General features: G+C 43.3%; 1 protein-coding gene across 1 annotated transcript in view; it reads right to left on the minus strand.

Annotated features, from left to right (window-relative positions):
* Positions 1–355: 355 nt before the first annotated feature.
* LOC126250984 (tetracycline resistance protein, class A-like) overlaps positions 356–21,819 on the minus strand; it is a 40,870-nt gene continuing 19,406 nt past the window's right edge. The window contains exons 6-10 of the mRNA XM_049951602.1: positions 17,992–18,093; positions 17,306–17,443; positions 16,934–17,017; positions 10,718–10,874; positions 356–839 (exon numbers count right to left, since the gene is read on the minus strand). Coding sequence (XP_049807559.1) covers positions 758–839; positions 10,718–10,874; positions 16,934–17,017; positions 17,306–17,443; positions 17,992–18,093 — 563 coding nt within the window. The 3' untranslated portion in view covers positions 356–757. The remainder of the gene's footprint in view (positions 840–10,717; positions 10,875–16,933; positions 17,018–17,305; positions 17,444–17,991; positions 18,094–21,819) is intronic.

Genomic DNA, 21,819 nt, shown 5'->3' on the forward strand with positions numbered 1-21,819 from the left:
TATCAGACACATTTTACAGAAATTTTACACGCATGTACAATCGTAAAATCTTATAAAATTTCCGTAATAAAAACCTCATCGGTCTTAAATAGGATTGAAAATTTCAGTGAAATAAACTTTACTTGGCAATAATTGTGGCAAAGCAAATTCATATACAAATAATTACAATTTTATATACAAAAAAAATGTATTTATAAAGAGACAAAATGGCTCAAATGGCTCTGAGCACTAAGGGACTTAACATCTGAGGTCATCAGTCCCCTAGAACTTAGAACTACTTATACCTAATTAACCTAAGGACACAACACACATGCATGCCCGAGGCAGGATTCAAACCTGCGACCGTAGCGGTCTCGCGGTTCCAGATGGAAGCGCCTGGAACCGCTCGGCCACACCGGCCGGCTATAAAGAGACATACACAAGCATTAGGCTGTGACGCAACAGAACAAAAGAGTGGTTATGGCTCTGCCACGTCGCACTCGCGCAGCCAGCGTGTAAGCCGCCCCAGCAGCGTCACTCTACAGCAAGCAACGCCGTTCGAGGCCGTCACTGAGCCTGCAGGCAGTGTCTGGGATTGGGCACGAGACAGAAGAGCCCGCAGGCAGACAGACAGGCGTCAGCAGATCCCAATGTCTTGACTGCGTGAGTTTAAAGCAATCTAGGTGTTGTCAGCTCCCTTCAGTACTCTGCCTTCCTCGGTGGAATCCATGACTCTTCTATCCTTGTGCTCTAGCTTCCGGAGATGTGCTGTGGCTCCTCAGGCGGGCAGTGGGGACGCCTCCTCTTGTTGCGACTGCTGCGGCTCCTTCTTCGCCCCTCGGTTTAGATAAATGGCAAATCTGCAACAACGTGCAATCTCTCAAAACTCGTACCCAACATATTTAAATAACGATATATACACTGCTGACCCTCCAAAATGTAACTCCAAGAAAGACCGAAGATATCACAGCCAAATTTATCTGGGAGTTCACATATTGTACAAAGATAACACGATTGAAAATACAACCCCTTGTGAAGTAAGGAAGATGTTGAAGTCAGTACTGAATGTAGCCGCCATTGCTGGCATTGACTTCCGGAAGGCGTTCGATACAGTTCCGCACTGTCGTCTGATAAACAAAGTAAGAGCCTACGGAATATCAGACCAGCTGTGTGCCTGGATTGAAGAGTTTTTAGGAAACAGAACACAGCATGTTGTTCTCAATGGAGAGACGTCTACAGACGTTAAAGTAACCTCTGGCGTGCCACAGGGGAGTGTTATGGGGCCATTGCTTTTCACACTGTATATAAATGACCTAGTAGATAGCGTCGGAAGTTCCATGCGGCTTTTCGCTTATGATGCTGTAGTATACAGAGAAATTGCAGCATTAGAAAATTGCAGCGAAATGCAGGAAGATCTGCAGCGTGTAAGTGGGCTGTTTAGGTTCTTATATTGGTAACGCCACCGCCACCTAGCGCACTGTATGAAAATCACTGGCTGTGCTGTGTGCAGTCTGTGGCTGGTTGGCATTGTTGTAATTTGCTATTGTAGTGTTGGGCGGTTGGCTGTTAACAGCGCGTAGCGTTGTGCAGTTGGAGGTGAGCCGCCAGCAGTGGTGCATGTGGGGAGAGAAATGGCGCAGTTTTGAGAACGGATGATCTGGACGTGTGTCCATTAGAGACAGTAAATTTGTAAGACTGGATCTCATGAACTGATAGATATATTACGACTTTTGAACACCTTTAAGGTAAATACATTGTTTGTTCTCTATCAAAATCTTTCATTTGCTAACTATGCCTATCAGTAGTCAGTGCCTTCAGTAGTTAGAATCTTTTATTTAGCTGGCAGTAGTGGCGCTCGCTGTGTTGCAGTAGTTCGAGTAACGAAGATTTTTGTGAGGTAAGTGATTCATGAAACGTATAGGTTAATGTTAGTCAGGGCCATTCTTTTGTAGGGATTATTGAAAGTCAGATTGCGTTGCGCTAAAAATATTGTGTGTCATTTTAGTGTTGATCAGAATAGGTAAAGAGCGAAATGTCTGAGTACGTTCAGTTCTGCTCAGCTGTCTGAAAATCAATTAATTAAGAGGTTTATCAGCACAGTAATTCATTAATTTTTCCAAGGGGACGTTTCAGGTGGATAGGCACTTGGTGCAGGGAGTGGCAACTGACCCTTAACATAGACAAATGTAATGTATTGCGAATACATAGAAAGAAGGATCCTTTATTGTATGATTATATGATAGCGGAACAAACACTGGTAGCAGTTTTCTGTAAAATATCTGGGAGTATGCGTGCGGAACGATTTGAAGTGGAATGATCATATAAAATTAATTGTTGGTAAGGCAGGTACCAGGTTGAGATTCATTGGGAGAGTCCTTAGAAAATGTAGTCCATCAACGAAGGAGGTGGCTTACAAAACACTCGTTCGACCTATACTTGAGTATTGCTCATCAGTGTGGGATCCGTACCAGGTCGGGTTGACGGAGGAGATAGAGAAGATCCAAAGAAGAGCGGCGCGTTTCGTCACAGGGTCATTTGGTAAGCGTGATAGCGTTACGGAGATGTTTAGCAAACTCAAGTGGCAGACTCTGCAAGAGAGGCGCTCTGCATCGCGGTGTAGCTTGCTGTCCAGGTTTCGAGACGATGCGTTTCTGGATGAGATATCGAATATATTGCTTCCCCCTACTTATACCTCCCGAGGAGATCACAAATGTAAAATTAGAGATATTCGAGCGCGCACGGAGGCTTTCCGGCAGTCGTTCTTCTTGCGAACCATACGCGACTGGAACAGGAAAGGGAGGTAATGACAGTGGCACGTAAAGTGTCCTCCGCCACACACCGTTGGGTGGCTTGCGGAGTATAAATGGAGATGTAGATGTAGAACCGCTGCTACACGTCTTGACATTGAATCAAAAAAGCGCTAGAAATGTCGCTGGGCTATAGCAATCCATGCTGCTTCCACATATTACCAAAATTGATCTGGCGTAGCAGCGGTTGGTGTAGCCCGGACCAGTCGTCCCGTAATCACCGACCAGATGTTTTGCATAGGCGAGAGATCGGGAGAATAGGGAGGCCAGGGCAGCAATGCAGTCCGAAGAGCGACGGAGGATTCTTGAACATTGCACATTATATTGTGGCAATGTGGCGGGGCTGGCGCCGTAGCTGTGGGAGGACAACAGACCCCAACACTTCAGAGATGTAACGCTGGCTGTTTGGTGTACTGCCAGTGCGTACTAGGGGAGTGCGGGAGTGGTATTCTGTATCACTTCAAGCCATAATACCAGGTGCAGGAGCAACAGTTCAACAGTGCCTCACCACGGTGTCTCCAGACTCCAAACCGACCATCATGGAGGTGCAAGCATAATTGGAATTCGTCGGTAAAAACCATCGTTCATCGCACCACTGCCGGTGCAAAAGCGCATGGCTTTGACTCAGTATTAAACGCAGCAATGGATGCCTTACGGACAATTCGTCCTTCTGCAAATGACATTAATTGGTACGCGCGATAACTGCTTTTTGAGCAATACACCGAATTTGTTGTGAAATAGTTCGTGATGTGGCAGAGCGATCCCTCCCTCGATCCATCGTTCCCTCCTTCATCCAGAAATTACAGATCCGCATCACAGTGGCCTAGTTCCTTTCGAAACGATCACCGATTTATCTGAAGGGTAATCCGCAATCCCCATAGGCAACTATTCTTCCTTCTTCGAACACCGAAACGTGCTCGATAGACGCTCGGTCATTTCTACGAGGCATACTGAAGCTGCATACGCAAAAAAGCCTATCGAAAGAAGAATTCTTGTGCGGCTGTTACCCCTTTATGTAAGCGCTTGCAGGTCACGCTACTGGCGTCCCTATATGCACCTGTGCTGAAATGCCAATCATGTGCATCTCTCGTCGCCGCAAACGCACGCTGCAAATTTCACTTGATTTGGATGCTTCTTGCAGGGTGATGCATTTTGGGTGATCAGCAGCGTATTCAGGGTCTTACAAAAAGGTGCGGCCAAACTTTCAGGAAACATTCCTCACACACAAATAAAGAAAAGATGTTATGTGGACATGTGTCCGGAAACGCTTAATTTCCATGTTAGAGCTCATTTTAGTTTCGTCAGTATGTACTGTACTTCCTCGATTCACCGCCAGTTGGCCCAATTGAAGGAAGGTAATGTTGACTTCGGTGCTTGTGTTGACATGCGACTCATTGCTCTACAGTACTAGCATCAGGCACATCAGCACGTAGCATCAACAGGTTACTGTTCATCACGAACGTGTTTTTGCAGTCAGTGCAATGTTTACAAATGCGGAGTTGGCAGATGCCCCTTTGACGTATGGATTAGCACGGGGCAATAGCCGTGGAGCGGTACGTTTGTATCGAGACAGATTTCCAGAACGAAGGTGTCTCGACAGGAAGACGTTCGAAGCAATTGATCGGCGTCTTAGGGAGCACGGAACATTCCAGCCTATGACTCGCGACTGGGGAAGACCTAGAACGACGAGGACACCTGCAATGGACGAGGCAATTCTTCGTGCAGTTGACGATAACCCTAATGTCAGCGTCAGAGAAGTTGCTGCTGTACAAGGTAACGTTGACCACGTCACTGTATGGAGAGTGCTACGGGAGAACCAGTTGTTTCCGTACCATGTACAGCGTGTACAGGCACTATCAGAAGCTGATTGGCCTCCACGGGTACACTTCTGCGAACTGTTCATCCAACGGTCAATTCTCATTTCAGTGCAAATGTTCTAATTACGGATGAGGCTTCATTCCAACGTGATCAAATTGTAAATTTTCACAATCAACATGTGTGGGCTGACGAGAATCCGCACGCAATTGTGCAATCACGTCATCAACACAGATTTTCTGTGAACGCTTGGGCAGGCATTGTAGGTGATGTCTTGATTGGGCCCCATGTTCTTCCACCTACGCTCAATGGAGCACGTTATCATGATGTCATACGGGGTACTCTACCTGTGCTGCTAGAACATGTGCCTTTACAAGTACGACACAACATGTGGTTCATGCACGATGGAGCTCCTGCACATTTCAGTCGAAGTGTTCGTACGCTTCTCAACAACAGATTCGGTGACCGATGGATTGGTAGAGGCGGACCAATTCCATGGCCTCCACGCTCTCCTGACCTCAACCCTCTTGACTTTCATTTATGGGGGCATTTGAAAGCTCTTGTCTACGCAACCCTGGTACCAAATGTAGAGACTCTTCGTACTCGTATTGTGGACGGCTGTGATACAATACGTCATTCTCCAGGGCTGCATCAGCGCATCAGGGATTCCATGCGATGGAGGGTGGATACATGTATCCTCGCTGACGGAGGACATTTTGAACATTTCCTGTAACAAAGTGTTTGAAGTCACGTTGGTACGTTCTGTTGCTGTGTGTTTCCATTCCATGATTAATGTGATTTGAAGAGAAGTAATAAAATGAGCTCCAACATGGAAAGTAAGCGTTTCCGGACACATGCCCACATATATTCTTTCTTTGTGTGTGAGTAATGTTTCCTGAAAGTTTGGCCATACCTTTTTGTAACACCCTGTATATCGTGTACACGATCTCTATCGACAAAATTTCGGAGGCTGCTCTGGAACGTTCTTTGATTATTTCAATATAATGGACCTGTTGTCTCCAGTGACTCGTTGCAGAGTTATAATTATTTGCTTTGTTACTTAACTTGATGAAATTTTCTCAGGCCGCGCGGCCCCCACCACCAGCCCACGAGCGGAGTGGGGGTAGGGGTTGGAGGGGGATGGGGGGGGGGGGAGATGGCTGCCGCTCAGATATATAGGTGGGACCCCCGCGCATCATCGACACTTCGCCAAAAGATGATGAGAATGACGTCGCTGAATGTGAACGCGGCCACCCGGATGGAAGGCCCAAAAGATTTCATCAGTATACCCCGGGAAAGCCTACATTCACATTACACTTAAGTTACCTGTGTTTCTGTGACAATGGTTCCGGAACAGTGGAAAAGTATGTAATATATTATAATGTACAGCACAAAAAACTGACGAATGCAACAACCCTCAGACAGATGCAAAGGTACTGTGATGTGATTGCCGTCACTGCTGGGACAGCTTAGCATAGCGCCGTTTTACCGCTCTTTCCACAGCTGTCAGTGAAGCCATACACGAAGTGCACAGTGGCCGTTACGGTTAACGTTTGATGAACATTACAGGATAAAAACCAATACAGAACCGAGCAGTACTAAAAAATGGTTCAAATGGCTCTGAGCACTATGGGACCTAACTTCTGAGGTCATCAGTCCCGCCGGCCGGAGTGACCGTGCGGTTCTAGGCGCTGCAGTCTGGAGCCGAGCGACCGCTCCTGTCGCGGGTTCGAATCCTGCCTCGGGCATGGATGTGAGTGATGTCCTTAGGTTAGTTAGGTTTAATTAGTTCTAAGTTCTAGGCGACTGATGACCTCAGAGGTTAAGTCGCATAGTGCTCAGAGCCATTTGAACCATTTTTCATCAGTCCCCTAGAACTTAACCTACTTAACCCTAACTAACCTAAGGACAACACACACCCCCATGCCCGAGGCAGGATTCGAACCTGCGACCGTAGCAGTCGCGTGGTTCCGGACTGAAGCGCCTAGAACCGGTGGGCCATCGCAGCCGGCGAGCAGTACTGTTCGAAGAGTAAAGTGGAGATTACCGATGACAACTGCAAGTAAAGGGTTTGAGTAGCACAAGTTTGTTTCCAAACAAAACAGACAGCGCCTATCGGAAACATTTGCACTGTTCTGCAGATATGCCAGTTCAACACAGATACGAAGATTTTCAAATGTGTGTGAATTCCTAAGGGACCAAACTGACGAGGTCATCGGTCCCTAGACATAGACACTACTTAAACTAACTTAAACTATCTTATGCTAAGAACAACACACACACTCATGCCCGAGGGAGGACTCGAACCTCCGGCGGGAGCGGCCACCCAAACCGTGACATGGCGCCTCAAACCACTCGGCCACTCCGCGCGGCGGATACAAACAGACGCGGGAATAAGAAATACGACAAATACACCTAGTCGGTAACGAGCCACCAGAAACCACGAGTCTCTTATGCCAAAATACTCAGATAGTATCTCTGAAAAACCTCTGAAATTTTGTAGAACGAAGGGAATGCAATCTGTGCATGATGTCCCAGGAGCAGTGGACAATTATTACGGATATGACAGGAACTGTCATTCGAAGCAAAAAACTTTGATAGAAAAAGACTGTAAAACTCATACCTTAAGAGCTATGAGCACGTTCTCATCTTCCATAATATGAAACAGATCTCTTCTACTACAGTCTATTTGCTTTCCTTATTTTAGGAGGCAGTATGGACCAAAACAAGAAAAAAATGCGTACATTAAGTGCTAAGAGCACTTGTTCCACAGAAGAGATGTGTTTCACAATAGCGAAGATGGAAAACTCCTAATAACTCTTAAAACAGTGGTTCCCAAAGTTTCTGATACCATTACCCCTGAATGCAGGCAGTATTAGCTAATCCCCCCAACACACACACACACACACAAAATCGCCCCAACATTAGTGCGTAACAGAACTTCAGAATGAAGACGAATTGTTTTTGAACATTTTTAATTTTAAACAATGGAAAATCCAAGATGGAATAGTGACAATATTATGAGGGGAGGACAGATTGCTATCACCATGTAGTGGAAATGTTGAGTCGCAGATAAGTACAATAAAAAGACTGCTAGACGGGTAAGGTTTCGGCCATAAAGCCTTCTTCTGAAGCAGACAACGCACACACTCTCACATTCACGTAAATCCAACCTAACAACATCAGCAGTCGGAGACAGTTGTAACGTGCGTATGAGCCGTGTCTGTGTGAATATGTGTGTATGTCGTTCACTACAGAAGAAGGCTTTTTGGCCGAAGCTTTCTTGTTTAGCAGTCTTTTTGGTTCAAAATGGTTCAAATGGCTCTGAGCACTATGGGACTCAACTGCAGTGGTCATCAGTCCCCTAGAACTTAGAACTACTTAAACCTAACTAACCTAAGGACATCACACACATCCATGCCCGAGGCAGGATTCGAACCTGCGACCGTAGCAGTCGCACGGTTCCGGACTGCGCGCCTAGAACCGCGAGACCACCGCGGCCGGCTAGCAGTCTTTTTGTTTTACCTATTTGTGACTCAACATTTTCATACGGTGGGCAGCAGTCTATCCTTTTTATAGTATTGTCATAGTTTTCCTGAATTATTTGGTCAACGATGCAGTTGGTACTGCTTATTTCTAAGCACAGTTTTCATGATGATGAAGTAATTCTCGGTGCATCACACGTGCTACCCACAAAGCATCCTCAGAAAAGAAAGCCACCAACTCTCCACATCTACGGTGGACACGTTTTGCAATTACTGGAATATAGCAGGCACTACCTACAACTAGGAAAACGCATTTCCGTTGCATGTTTCAGCACATGCGATGCATATGTCTCAGTTTTACTATCGTAGATACGTGATACAAAGGACTATGTGGGGAAGATAATAGTCCTATATTCGTTTCTCAAGGTGTAACCTTCACAATATTGTGTTACGCAATAGTGCTACTACTTAAAAAAAGTAGTTATTAGTAACCTATGGAATAAGTATTACAGTCTTAGAAAATAGTGATAATAGTAAAGATCTATTAAAAAAATTTAGTTCCGTGACCGAAACACAACTGAACTCCCAAGGTTGAGAGTCATTGGCTTAAGGTATGCACTTTAGAGCCCATGTTTATTAGACTTTTTCTTTCTTTCTTTGGTCAATACTACCACCTCTCAATATATGCAAAGCAAAGAGCTTGCAGCAGAAGATTTGCTTCACAGTATCGAAGATGAAGTAGTGCTGAGAGCTCATAAGGTATGCATTTTAGAGCCTATGATTACTTGACTTTTTTCCTTGCCATAACCATGAATATTGAGCATTCCTTCTGATACACCCCGTTTATGTATATAAACCGGAATATGAGTGGCATTTCTTTCGTTGAAAGTGTCCACTTATCGTTCATCTGTTACATCTTAATGATTGGTGCCGTTTAAGAGACATGTGTGTGTGTGTATACATGGAGCCAGGTGCCTTAATTTAAGTGGAAAGTACAGAAAAATTGGCCCCAGGTAGAGAAAACAATGCCCACCACACGGAAGGAAAACTTGTGCCTCTGAGAGAGAGAGAGATAGGCAGACAGAGAGTGGGACGAGAGAGAAACATTTTTGGTTAAATTTGCAAGAACAATATTGCCAATAATTTTTTAATTTGGCGAATACATGGTGTTATGTAGCATCCACTCACATTCGTATTCCTTGTTGTGGCAACACTTATCTGAATGTGGTCTGGGTCTCAGACATAGCATGCTGTATTAATATGTGACGGGAAAAACATAGATGAATTGAAAATACACATTTTGTCAGTTACTTCAAGATTCTATCACTAAACTATCGATGCGGTAAATTTATTATTTGACGTTTTTTTCGGACCTGAGTAGAGGGAATAATCTCGTTTTGCTGAAGGCATGTATCCTCAGAGATATAAACTTGATTCTGTTCTTATAAAATGTAGAAATAATGTGGTCCATGTCTAAAATAAATACATCGCCTGAATCCCATGAGTCAGTCGTCACTGGAGGACACAGATTAAAGAAAGAAAATCTGAAACCCGAAGATTGTTGCACAATCTCTCTATATACATGCACTGTTAGTATGCCAGCAAAGACGATCGGACCGCCTATAGCTTTCAGCTTTGGCGATGAAGGTTATGTTGGTCCTGCCAAGTTTCTTTTACACCTACATCGTACGTCAAGACTGTATTAAGCGGCCTGGTACAATGGGTACCACTTTCTCGAGGGCGGTGATTTAACTCTCCGTAAGGCCATCATGCAACGTTTCCCGTGAATTTCTCAAATCGCTTGAAGCGAATGCCGGGGCTGCTATATTTAAAATGGCACGTCAGTTCCCTCCCTCATTCTGTTCCAGTCCAAGCTTTACTGCGTGCCTAATAATCTCGTTGAGGACGGGACGATAAACTCTAGTGTTCCTTCCATCTATTAAGGCTGCGGCTCCTTATCATCATTCGAATCCGCGGACGCTTTCCAGCTAAGCCCCTCTCTTTAGCTTTTTTGCGGAACAGTGGGAGTCATGAGCACTAAGATACAAAGTTTTCGAGCAAATTAGGAGATATATACAGCTTTCACACAGTACTTCCTCCTCTTAGAATTTGCGCAATGAACGTAACAGCGATAAAGATTTTACGCAAGTGGAAAACTGAACTGCGCTTCCTAGACACTTAACTCTGTCAGTGGAACAACAAAGTTAGGCGTCACACATGCGGTAATAATTTGAAATATGTACTTTTGGCTGCTCCTCTAGCTTCAAAAATTTCATTTTTTCGGGCAATATTTTAACGGTTGTTTTGGTCGCCCTACACAGAAGCCGCTGCAAGCAAATGTCGTACAAGTGCTTGCCACCTGGAGTCCACGCACATTGTGCAGGCATATGGCATCTTCAACACAGCAGGACATTTGGAAATATTACCGTAAATGAAGTCGGAAAAATCTGAAGAACGCAATCACGTCTCCACTGCCTTGGCGAACACCGTTGGACATGCAGATTGTCTCCCTTAAAAGCGTCGAAATTCCACTCTGCGTTCTATTAAGTGAATACAACAAAATTTTGACACATGGGTCTTCCAGCCTTCTCAGTGTTATGGATTAGGATCTATTGGTATAAGAGTACTCACAGCAGCACAGCAAGGTCGAGTGCCATGATCCCGACGGACAAGAAGTGGAAAGCTCCAGGGAAGTAATCGATGGACGCCGTGAAGATGGCGTTGTAGATGGGAGGCCCCACCAGCGGGACCAAAGCATCCAAGGTCACCGCCAGCGCGAACACCTGGCCTGTGGACACACAAAACAGACGAGCGCTGCAACGACATAGTTCAAATGGCTCTGAGCACTATGGGACTTAACATCTTAGGTTATCAGTCCCCTAGAACATAGAACTACTTAAACCTAACTAACCTAAGGACATCACACACATCCATGCCCGAGGCAGGATTCGAACCTGCGACCGTAGCAGTCCCGCGGTTCCGGACTGAAGCGCGTAGAACCGCACGGCCACCGCGGGCGGCTCAACGACATAGTCAGACACTATAAGTCTACATACAACCCATCTTGTAGCATGTTGCATACAGCCTGGAAGCACAGAGGTAGACGTCCACAATAACATAAACCAAGGTCTTCAGACAGGTATCCCCCTCATCCTCTGGTTGCTCCTCTCCTCTCCAACCCCCACCCTCTGCCGCGCCTTCACTGTCGTATGTCCTCTACCCTTCGCTTCTGCACCCTACGTCTCCTTTCCCAAGGTGGCTTCTGTCAACTCCCCCTCCTGGATGATGCCCTCTCTCCCTTTATTTATCCCCCCTATCAACTCTGATCCTCACGTCCTCCTCCCTTCCTCTGTCCTTTCCCGTGACTCCCTCTCGCCCCATTTCCATCCTGTTTTTTCCCCACCTATCCTCTCTCTGCCTCCCTTCTCTCCCCTTCCCTGCCTTTTCCACTCCTTCTCGCATCTGCCCAGCTACCCCCCCCCCACTTTCTATGTCCCCTCCCTCCATCGGCTCCCCCTTTTTTTCTTTTCTTTCCTCCCCCCTTTTTACCCCCTCTTAGGTCTGGGTCTCCGCCCCCCCCAACCCCCATCTGCCACTGTGTCACTTGTATAGTGCTGTTATAAATGAGTGTTCACTGTTGTGCGTCCCCTGTCAGTGTTGCGAACAGCCACTGTACTGTCGCTAATTGTGTTTTTTATCTCGTGTGAACAGAAACCAGACTGTCGCCATTTTTTTAAATTTTGCCTGCCTCCTTCTTGTGTATCTTCATCCGCATCGTCACCGCAGTGTTTTTTATATTTTAAATTCCACAACTTTCCCCCATTTTACAGTTTATTACAATGTCACCGTTTTATCGCCTGTTTCACTTGTTTGTTTATATTCTCATTACATTTTTTGCCTTTTCTGTAGGTTGTAGAGAAGCATATTACACTGCTGCCTGCCCCCCCCCCCCTCGGAGGGGGGATATCACGCACTTCAAGCGTGATAGATGCAACAGTGTTTGTTTACTGCGGTACAGAAGTCAACATACACTTCGAGTCTGTCGCTAGTTGTAAGACAGACGTTGCAGTGAACACAGTGCAAGTGGTGTGGTTTGTTGATATTACAGACATGTATTCCAATACATAATTCGATCGTGTAGCATAGATTCAAAAAGAACCGCAATACCAGTAGAGGGGAGGAAAAATATTATTGAGGTCAGTAAAAAGGTCTTTTCACTGCGGAAAATTGGGGAAATTGTTATAAGGAGCCACAGAAGTGTCCAAACCGTAATAGGAAATTACAGGGATAGAGAAAGTGTAGAAGTGTAGAAAATAAAGCTAGATGTGGACGACCACCAAAATTATCTAACAGGGAGCGCCGACACTTCATTAGAAAAGTGAATGCGAATCCCAGAATTACAGCTACGGAGTTGGCATTACATGTCGCAAATAATAGTGGAAATAATGTTCATCCCATAACAGTACGGAGACTGCTGCACAATCTTGGATTAGAAAGTAGTTGGCATTACATGTCGCAAATAATAGTGGAAATAATGTTCATCCCATAACAGTACAAAGACTGCTGCACAATCTTGGATTTGAAAGTAGAACAGCAAAGAAGAAACCATTCATAACCAGGGTAAATGAACAGAAGCGCCTAGAATTTGCAACTCTGCGCCGAAATAAAGATTCCACATTACTTTTCACGGATGAGAGTAAGTTTATCATCTTCCAGTGTGATGTACAGCAAAAGGTGTGGCGACAAAGGAATGAAAGATGGAAGATGAGAAATCTTGTCTCATCAGTGAAGTGTGGTGATGGAAATATTTTTGTGTGGGGTAGCATGTCTGGAGCTGGAGTTGCGAATTTAGTATTTACTGAAGGTAAAGGCGAATCTGAAGCAATCTGCGGAGAAACTGGGACTAAGAACAGACTGGATGATTCATCAAGACAATGACCCCAAGCATACGGCCATTGTCATAAAAGAATGGCTACTTTGCAATGTACCAAAAAGTTGCATTCGCCTCCACAGTCACCAGACATTAACCCAACTGAACATCTTTGGGGAGAACTTAAAAATAGGATAAAAAATACAAAATCAAAAGCATAAATGATTTAAAAGCAGCCTTAGTGAAAGAGTGGAATAACTTTACACCTTCGTAAGCAAAGAAATTGGAATCTATGCCTCGATGTTAGGAAGCTGTGATAGAAACAGAAGGTGGCAACAAAAAATGTTAAATTGAGCCTGAAAGTGAAGAATATCACAGTGTATGTTTACTTTTGTACCTGACCGCTATTTCATTTGTATGCTCAAGATGTCAGTATATGGAATTATTATTAATTATGCAGTGTCTGTGTTGTTTTTCAGTTCCTAACACGTCTGTTTATGTCACAGAAAGTGAATACGTAATATTTTCTTGATTGATTTTGATGTCAAGTGTTATTTTTTGGGTGTATGTGGACTTTAGTGTCCGACTGTATATAAAGCGCACCTCAAACAGGAGACCATATAAACTTTTTTCCTCAGTTTCAAGCGCAGTAAACCCAAATACAACCAGTGAGTAGAGTCTGAATCTACACGTCTACCCCAAAACATTCCCTGCAGAAACTGATTAGTATGTCTGTCCTATCTTAAACTATAGTCTGATATCTCTCAAGATTCGGTACCTACATAGATGATACTGCATTGTTTATCGATGAAGAATTCAACTATTACCAACTACAAAAATCAAACATTGCCGACCCGCGTATCGCACAAGCGAATATTATCCGTGACGAAATCAGGCTCTCCTGTTCGGAGTAATTTTGAATGTGTGACGGTGTAAACCCTCGCAAATGTTTGGTCATTATTACAGACACCCACATTTGTGTTATTCTGAATTGGGGTAAGGACACAGAGACGCAAGTGCAGGCTTCGAAGAATCTTTTCCAAAGATAAACTATTTTTACTCGACACATCTTATTTCGCTAATACGAATAATGAGCTACTGTCTACCCTGAATCATATCCGGCGAGAACAAACATCCTTTTGTTTAAGGCATTAAACAACAAGTAGAACATTGAAAGCCTAAATTTCAGACCTTCTTTTTGCTCAACTGTAAAACTAACGAAGTAATAAATGAGCTACAAAACACTTTGCATTGAAGGGAATCAATTCGTTCTAATATATGTTTTCTTTTTGTCTGGAGCCGGACGGGGTGGCCGAGCGGTTCTAGGCGCTTCAGTTTGGAGCCGCGCGAACGCAACGGTCGCAGGTTCGAATCCTGCCTCAGGCATAGATGTGTGTGATGTCCTTAGGTTAGTTGGGTTTAAGTAGGTCTAAGTTCTAGGGGACTGATGGCCTCAGAAGTTGAGTCCCATAGTGCTCAGAGCCTGTTTATTTTATTTTATTTTATTATTATTATTTTTTTTTGTCTGGAAGGATATGTATCCACCTCCCACACTCTTGACGAAAACTCAATCTTATTGGTAAAAAGTTGCTTTTCTCTCTAGATTTCTTTGAGTATATTCTTTATATTTTATCATTCCTAATTTTTATTCTTTGCTTAAATAAAATTAGTACATCTATCAAGTTTCGAAATATCACATGTGAATTAACTGTTTTCCAAAATCCACTTCACAAAACTTTGGTTAATTTTACGTTGCAATTCTATGTCGTTTCTAATTTTTTTATTCTTTTTTTGAGGGGGGGGGGGGGGGGAGGGGGAGAGGTGTTATCTCATGAGCAATAACACTCTGCTATGATGCTACCTTTCGTGGTTTCCTCCTATGTGTCAATCTACTCATCTCAGATTAGTTCTTGCACTCATCGTTCTCAATAATTTGTACCATGTATTGTAATCTTTCTCTCTTCCCCTACATTTTCTGTCCTCTAAGGCGCCCTCTAGTGCGACAGGAGTTATTTCGTGATATCCTAACGCATGTCCTATCAACATGTCCCTTTTTTCTAGCAATTGTTTTCCCAAAGATTTATTTCTTAACCAATTCAACCAATTTCATTTTCAGCTCATTTTGTAACACCACATCTCAATCACTTCGAGTCTCTTCTTTCCGCTTTTCTCATATTGAGTGATTCGTTCCCATACAATGGTGCTCTGTTAGTGATAGACATTCTCAGAAACGTCTTATCCAAAATTCCGGCCTGTGTCTGATATTAGCAGATTTGATTTGGCGGAGAATTATCTCTCTTTCTGTGCCATTCTGCATCCTATACCCTCCTTGCTCCATCCACTGTCCTTTACATCGTTTCCAAAATAGCAAACTTCCTTCACCTCGTCTTTTAAATCGTGCCCTGTTTTGATGTTTAGTTTGTCACTAATCAGATTTCATCTGCTTCCCAACATATTCGTCTATTCTGGTTTACTTTGAATCCATATTTTGTGCTCATTAGACTTTACATTCCGTTCAAACAGATGTCATTTTTCCTGACTTTCACAGGGGATAAAGGTCATCAGCGAATCTTGTTACTGATATCCTTTCATCCTCAATTTTAATCCTACTTCTGAATCTTCGTTTTCTTTCCTTCGTTATGTCTTAGATATACAGGTTGAACAGTAGAGGAGAAAGGCGCATCCCTGTTCACGCCTTTTTTAATCAGAGTGTTGATTTTCCATTCTTATTGGCTCTCTTGAATCTTGTAAATGTTGTGTATTATCTGTCTTTCCTTAAAGCATGCACTTATTTTCCTCAGAATTTCATACATCTTGCACTGCTGTGTCACAGAATGTTTCTTTAGACAGAGTCTTGATTTTTCTTAAACCTTAAACCTTTTATCATTCGTAACGTTAGAACTACCTCTCACGTTATTCTGGTCAGCATCTTGGACTCATGGATGGAAGCTCATTGTACGATACTTCCTGCATTTATCTGCCGCTGTGGCCCACGGGTTTGTGTCGATAATATTCTTCCGAAAGTTCTCCATCTCTAGTCAGACATTATACACAAGCACTTGAATAATCGTTACGCTGCCTCATCCCCCAAATATTTTAGATATTCCAAAGGAATGATATCTAACGTTTCTGCCTTATCTGATCGCAAGTCATCCGAATCTCTGTGCAACACAGATTTTAATACTGGATCTCGCGTGTCCTCTAATACTTCTATCGTACTGGAAGATAATTCCTGTGTCAAGGCCAATACACAATCTCCCCTGCCTTTCACACTGAAATTTATTTTGCCCTCTTAATGTCTTCCGATTCTCTTCACCTTCAGCCTAATCTTTATTACTGCTGAACTACGCGTCTGCACCTGGTCATCTCCACAGTTCAATAACTAATTTCGCAATGCTTGTCTCTCCATTACTTAAGTCAATTAGTATCCATCTGTACCGTCTGTCCTTTTCTAAGTATACCTACAGCTCATTCGATTTTTGAGCAGCGTATTTGCTAGTACTATAAAACTCTTATGAAACTCAAGTAGTCTTTATCTTGTGTCGTTGCTATTGCTGAGCCCGTACTCTCCATTAGCCTGCCTTGTATTACTTCCTCTATTCTTGTGTTCCTATTCCCCACTTTTGTCAATTTTGAGTCCCCCTTTACACATAACGTTATCTATTCAATTATTTTATGTGTTCATTCTGTCTCGTCATCTTCTCCTTTTGACGTTAGTGTGTACATATGAAGTATGATTGATCGCGTTCGTTTGGTTCCTATCGCTGCGCTGTTCATAGTAACTATCTCATTGCTCTTTCTTCCTATTCATTACGTATCGTTCTCCCTTTACAACAGTTTCTGTTGCTTCTAATATCATCATATTTTCGTCTGACTACACATCGATATCTTCTTTCTCTCGTTAACCTCTCCATTAGATAAAAAAAATCCGTAAAACTGCTGTTATAAAAGTAAGATGATTTCTGAACTGCACTCACCTATCTCCTCCTTGGCGACCAGCTTCGTCAGCATTGCCTTGACCTGAACCCAGATCAAGGCTCCGAAGCAATTTATAGCTCCGCCTGCAAACAAATCAAAACACATTTCATTGAGTGGTGCCATGTAGCGTCGGACAGGATAAGTAGGATCTTGGTGAAGGAGAACGCTACACAAGGTTTTTTTTGTCTGAATATACTTTGTATAATAAGACAAAGAAACACAAAGCAATATGTAAAAGAGCAATACATAGGATCTAGATACGTTACATAAACAATGTAATATAGAGCAAGAGTAGGGGAAGTGATAATTGTTAATGACGCTATATGATAAATCATACACAATAAGAAGTCGCAGGATAGGTAACAACTTACCCAGGTACATGTACCACCACTCTGGTGATATGGCATAAATTATGGAAGCAGCGATCTTGCAGGAGAAGGTGGTGAGGGCTATCCAGCCATCGGCTAGTTTCAGCCACCTCACAAACAGCATCACGCCCACCATGGTACCTGCCGATATCGAGCGTGTTTTATGAAACAGTGATTCACCTGTTCATTGATAGAGCGAAACAGGGTGACAAATATTAACTAACGTTATTCTTGTTAATATTCCTCTTTCTCGTCAAACAGTCTGTACAGATCGTTGCATGGTGCTCTTACGACCTTACTGAAAGATAATCTGTTCTGCATGTACCTACAACAAAAGCTGAAATAAGTTCCCAATACATACTACATTTACTCAAAGAGTCCTACGCTATAAAATAAAATAATTTAAATAGAAGACAAAACAGGACTGAAGATCTCAGGATGACAAAATTTATGCAGATCGCACCAAAAGAACAGGACACGCAGGAATCCACAATTAATGCTTCTGATGGACAACCACTTGCGGGTACACTTACAGTAGCTTTGAGTACATGGAGAGGAAAAATGTTTCTTGATCAATCAATGACTATGTTAACTGAAAGGTTTAGTATTAACAATGTGTACAGTATGCTTAATTGAATTTCCAATACTTTTGGACATATCTAGAAGTATAACTAACGCTAATCCCTCACCTACAGCAGTGGTGCCATTGGTAAAGAATCCGTAGAGAAGGAACGTGTCCAAGGTCCAGTGGAACTTTCCGTTCACGAACGGGTAGTTGACTGCGCCTTCTCCTGCAAATGTAGAATACATTTCGTATTTATTACGATATTGCTTCCCACGTGAGTTGCTGAACTTGGTTGATTAACTGTATGTGAGTAATGAATGTGTCATCTTTCCTTTCAACATAACTAGATCAGAATGCCAAAACGCTGAAAATCACTTGAACAGCTGATATGCCCTGCTGATAATATTGCACTAGTAACGGAAACAGCTAGTGATTGTGTTTCAAACATTTACTTCTCTCTTCTCCATTAACTGCAAATAGCTTCGTGGAAATCGCTCGATGAACAGCAAGGGAACAGACGCTCATGAAATCAGCTTTCGAGAGCCGCGCGGTCTGAGGCGTCTTGTCATTGTCTGCCCGGCTTCCTCCCGTCGGAGGTTCGAGTCCTCCTTCGGACATGGGTGTGTGTGTCGTCCTTAGCGTAACTCAGTTTAAGTTAGATTAAGTAGTGTGTAAGCTTAGGGACTGATGACCTCAGCAGTTTGGTCCCATAAGACCTTACCACAAATTTCCAAATTTTTCAGCTTTCGAGAAGTGACGATGGAGCAGTAAGCATAGGGTTAGAGAAATTGCTAATCTGTTGGCATGAAATTTATTCATTCCTTACTTTTTCTACATATCGTTGTGGTCTTCCGTCCGAAGACTGGTTTAATGCAGCTCTCCCTTCTGTTCTATCCTGTGCAAGCCTCTTCATTTCTGAATAGCTAATGCAGCCTACCTCCTCCTGGATCTGATTACTGTTTTCATCTCGTGGTCTCCCTGTACGATTTTTACCCGCCACACTTTCCTCCAATACTAAATTGGTGATCGCTTGACGTTTCAGAATGTGTGCTATCAACTAATCCCTTCTTCTAGTCAGGTTGCGCCATAAACTTCTTCTCCCCCCAGTTTTGTTCAGTACCTCCTCATTGGTTATGTGATCTACACATCTAATTTTCAGCATACTTCGTAGCACCTCATTTCAAAAGCTTTTTTTCTCTTCTTATCTAAATTGTTTGTCGTCCACGTTTCACTTCCGTACATGGCTACACTCCTTATAAATAGTTTCACAAAAGCTTCCTAACACGTAAATCTATATTCGATGTTAACAAATGTCTCTTCTTCAGAAGCGCTTTTCTTGCCATTGCTAGTCTACGTTGTATATCCTCTCTTCTCTGGCTATCATCAGTTATTATGATGCCCAAATAACAAAACTCATCTACTACTTTAAGTGTCTCATTTCCTAATGTAATTCCCTCAGCAACACCTGATTTAATTCGACTACGTTCCATTATCACTGTTTTGCTTTTGGTGATGTTTGCTTTATATCCTCCTTACAGGACACTGTCCATTCCGTTCAACTGCTCTTCCAAGTCCTCTGCTGTATCTGACAGAATTACAGTATCATCGTAAAATGTCAGTGTCTTTATTTCTTTTCCCTGAACTTCAGTTATCACTCCAAATTTGCATAGTATCGGCGATAGACTACAAACCTGCTTCCCTTTCATGCCTCTTGAGTCTTATAAGTGTCCTCTGATTTCTGTATAAGTTGTAAATAGCCTTTTGCTCCCTGTAATTAACCCCTGCTACCTTCAGAATTTCAAAAGGAGTATAGTCCAGTAATAATTTTCAAAAGATTTCTCTATGTCAACAAATGCTACACGCGTATGTTTTCCATCCCTTAACCTATCCTCTAAGGTAAGTCGTGGGTTAGTATTTCCTCGCGTGTCCCCTCGTTTCTTTGGAGTCCAAACTGATCTTCCCCGATGTTGGCTTTTACCAGTTTTTCCATTCGTCTCTGAAGAATTCGTGTTAGTATTTTGCAGCCGTGACTTATTAATCTGATAGTTCGGTAGTTTTCACACCTGTCGACACCTGCTTTCTTTGGGATTGGAATTAATATATTCTTCTTGAAGTCTGAGGGTATTTCGCCTGTCTCACACATCTTGCTCATCAGATGGTAGAGTTTTGTCATGGCTGGCTCTCCCAAGGCTATCAGTAGTTGTAATGGGATCTTGTCTGCTCCCGGGGCCTTGTTTCGACTTAGGTCTTTTAGTGCTCTGTCAAATTCTTCACACAGTATTATATCTCCCAACTGATCTTCATCTACGTCCTCTTCCATTTCCATAATATTGCCCTCAAGTACATCGCCCTTATATAGACCCTCTATATACTCCTTCCACCTTTCTGCTTTCCCTTCCTTACTTGGGACTGGTTTTTCATCTGAGCTCTTGATATTCATACAAGTGGTTCTCTTTCCTCCAAAGTTCTCTTTAATTTTCCTATAGGCAGTATCTATCTTACCCCTACCCATACATTTGTGCTCTAGCCATCCATGCTCAGCAATTTTGCCCTTCCTCTTGATCTCATTTTTGAGATGTTTGTATTCCTTTTCGCCTGCTTCATTTACTGCATTTTTATATTTTCTCCTTTCATCAATTAAATTCAATATTTCTTATGTTAGCCAAGGATTCCTACTAGCCCTCGTCTTTTTACCTACTTGATCCTCTGCTGCCTTGACCAATTCATCTCTCAAAGAGACCCATTCTTCTTCTATTGTATTTCATTCCCCTGTACTTGCCAATCGTTCCCCAATGTTCTTTCTGAAGCTCTTTACAACCTCTTGTTCTTTCCATTTATGCAGGTCCCGTCTCCTTAAATTCCTACCTTCTTGCAGTTTCTTTAGTTTTAATCTACAGTTCATAAGCAATAAATTGTGGTCAGAGTCGATATCTGCCCCTGGAAATGTCTTATAATTTAAAACCTGATTTCTAAATTCTGTCTTATCATTATACAGAGTTCCCATAAAGTAAGTATCCATTTTTCGCAAAACGTACGTGCGGATTATTTCTGTTACAGGTACCGTGAAGAGATATCACTATGTTAACAATTGCCGAAATAATCACAATTCTGCACCAAGTATCGGAAGGATGCCCCTACAAGACTTGCCATTCGGAAGCTCGTCAACAAATTCCAGTGCACAGGATCTGTAGCTGATGAGAGACGTACTGAGTGACCACCGGTCAGCCCACAATCAGTACAGCGTGTGAGGGAAGCTATCGAAAGAAGTCCAACGGCAGCTACCCGCCGGCTGAGTCGTCAACCATCCATGCCGAAATCCACAGTGTGGAAAGAACTTCACTACACCCTCAAAAAGATGGCATATCATAGCCAGGTGCTTCACCAGCTAGAGGATGAAGACCACGCGGTACGAGCAGCCATGTGTCATGATCCGCATCTGGACAGAGGAGCAATCCCATGAATCCACTGAGTGGCAAAGAGACCCTCGAGTGGAAAAGAGACCCTCCTAAAGTCAGTGTGTGGCTTGGTCTCATGAAAAATAGGATCTATGGGCCGTTTATGTTTGCTGAAAAGACAATTACCGGAGCATCCTACCAGGACATGCTGCACTTGTTCTTGGAGCCACTGTTGCAACAGGACGGTATCCTTGCCTCTGTCATGTATCAACAAGATGGGACACCACCCCGCTATGCAAACATTGTCCGGAGCTACCTGAACGAGAACTTTCCTAACAGTTGGATAGGAAGAGCTGCATGTCGCATGTGGGCTGCTCGCCCCGCCGACCCCACTCCCCTGGAGTTTTGTGCGTGGGGTTTCATCAAGAGCCGAGTTTATGCTACCAGGGTGCCACATTTGAATGCTTGGTTGCATGCTTGCATGCTTGCTAATAACCCCTAAAACGTTACAGCGCGTGTTCCACGCAACCACAAGGTGATGGGAACAGTGTGTTGCG

The sequence above is a fragment of the Schistocerca nitens genome, chromosome 1 (genome assembly GCF_023898315.1).
Source record: "Schistocerca nitens isolate TAMUIC-IGC-003100 chromosome 1, iqSchNite1.1, whole genome shotgun sequence".
NCBI classification, from domain to species: Eukaryota; Metazoa; Arthropoda; class Insecta; order Orthoptera; family Acrididae; genus Schistocerca; species Schistocerca nitens.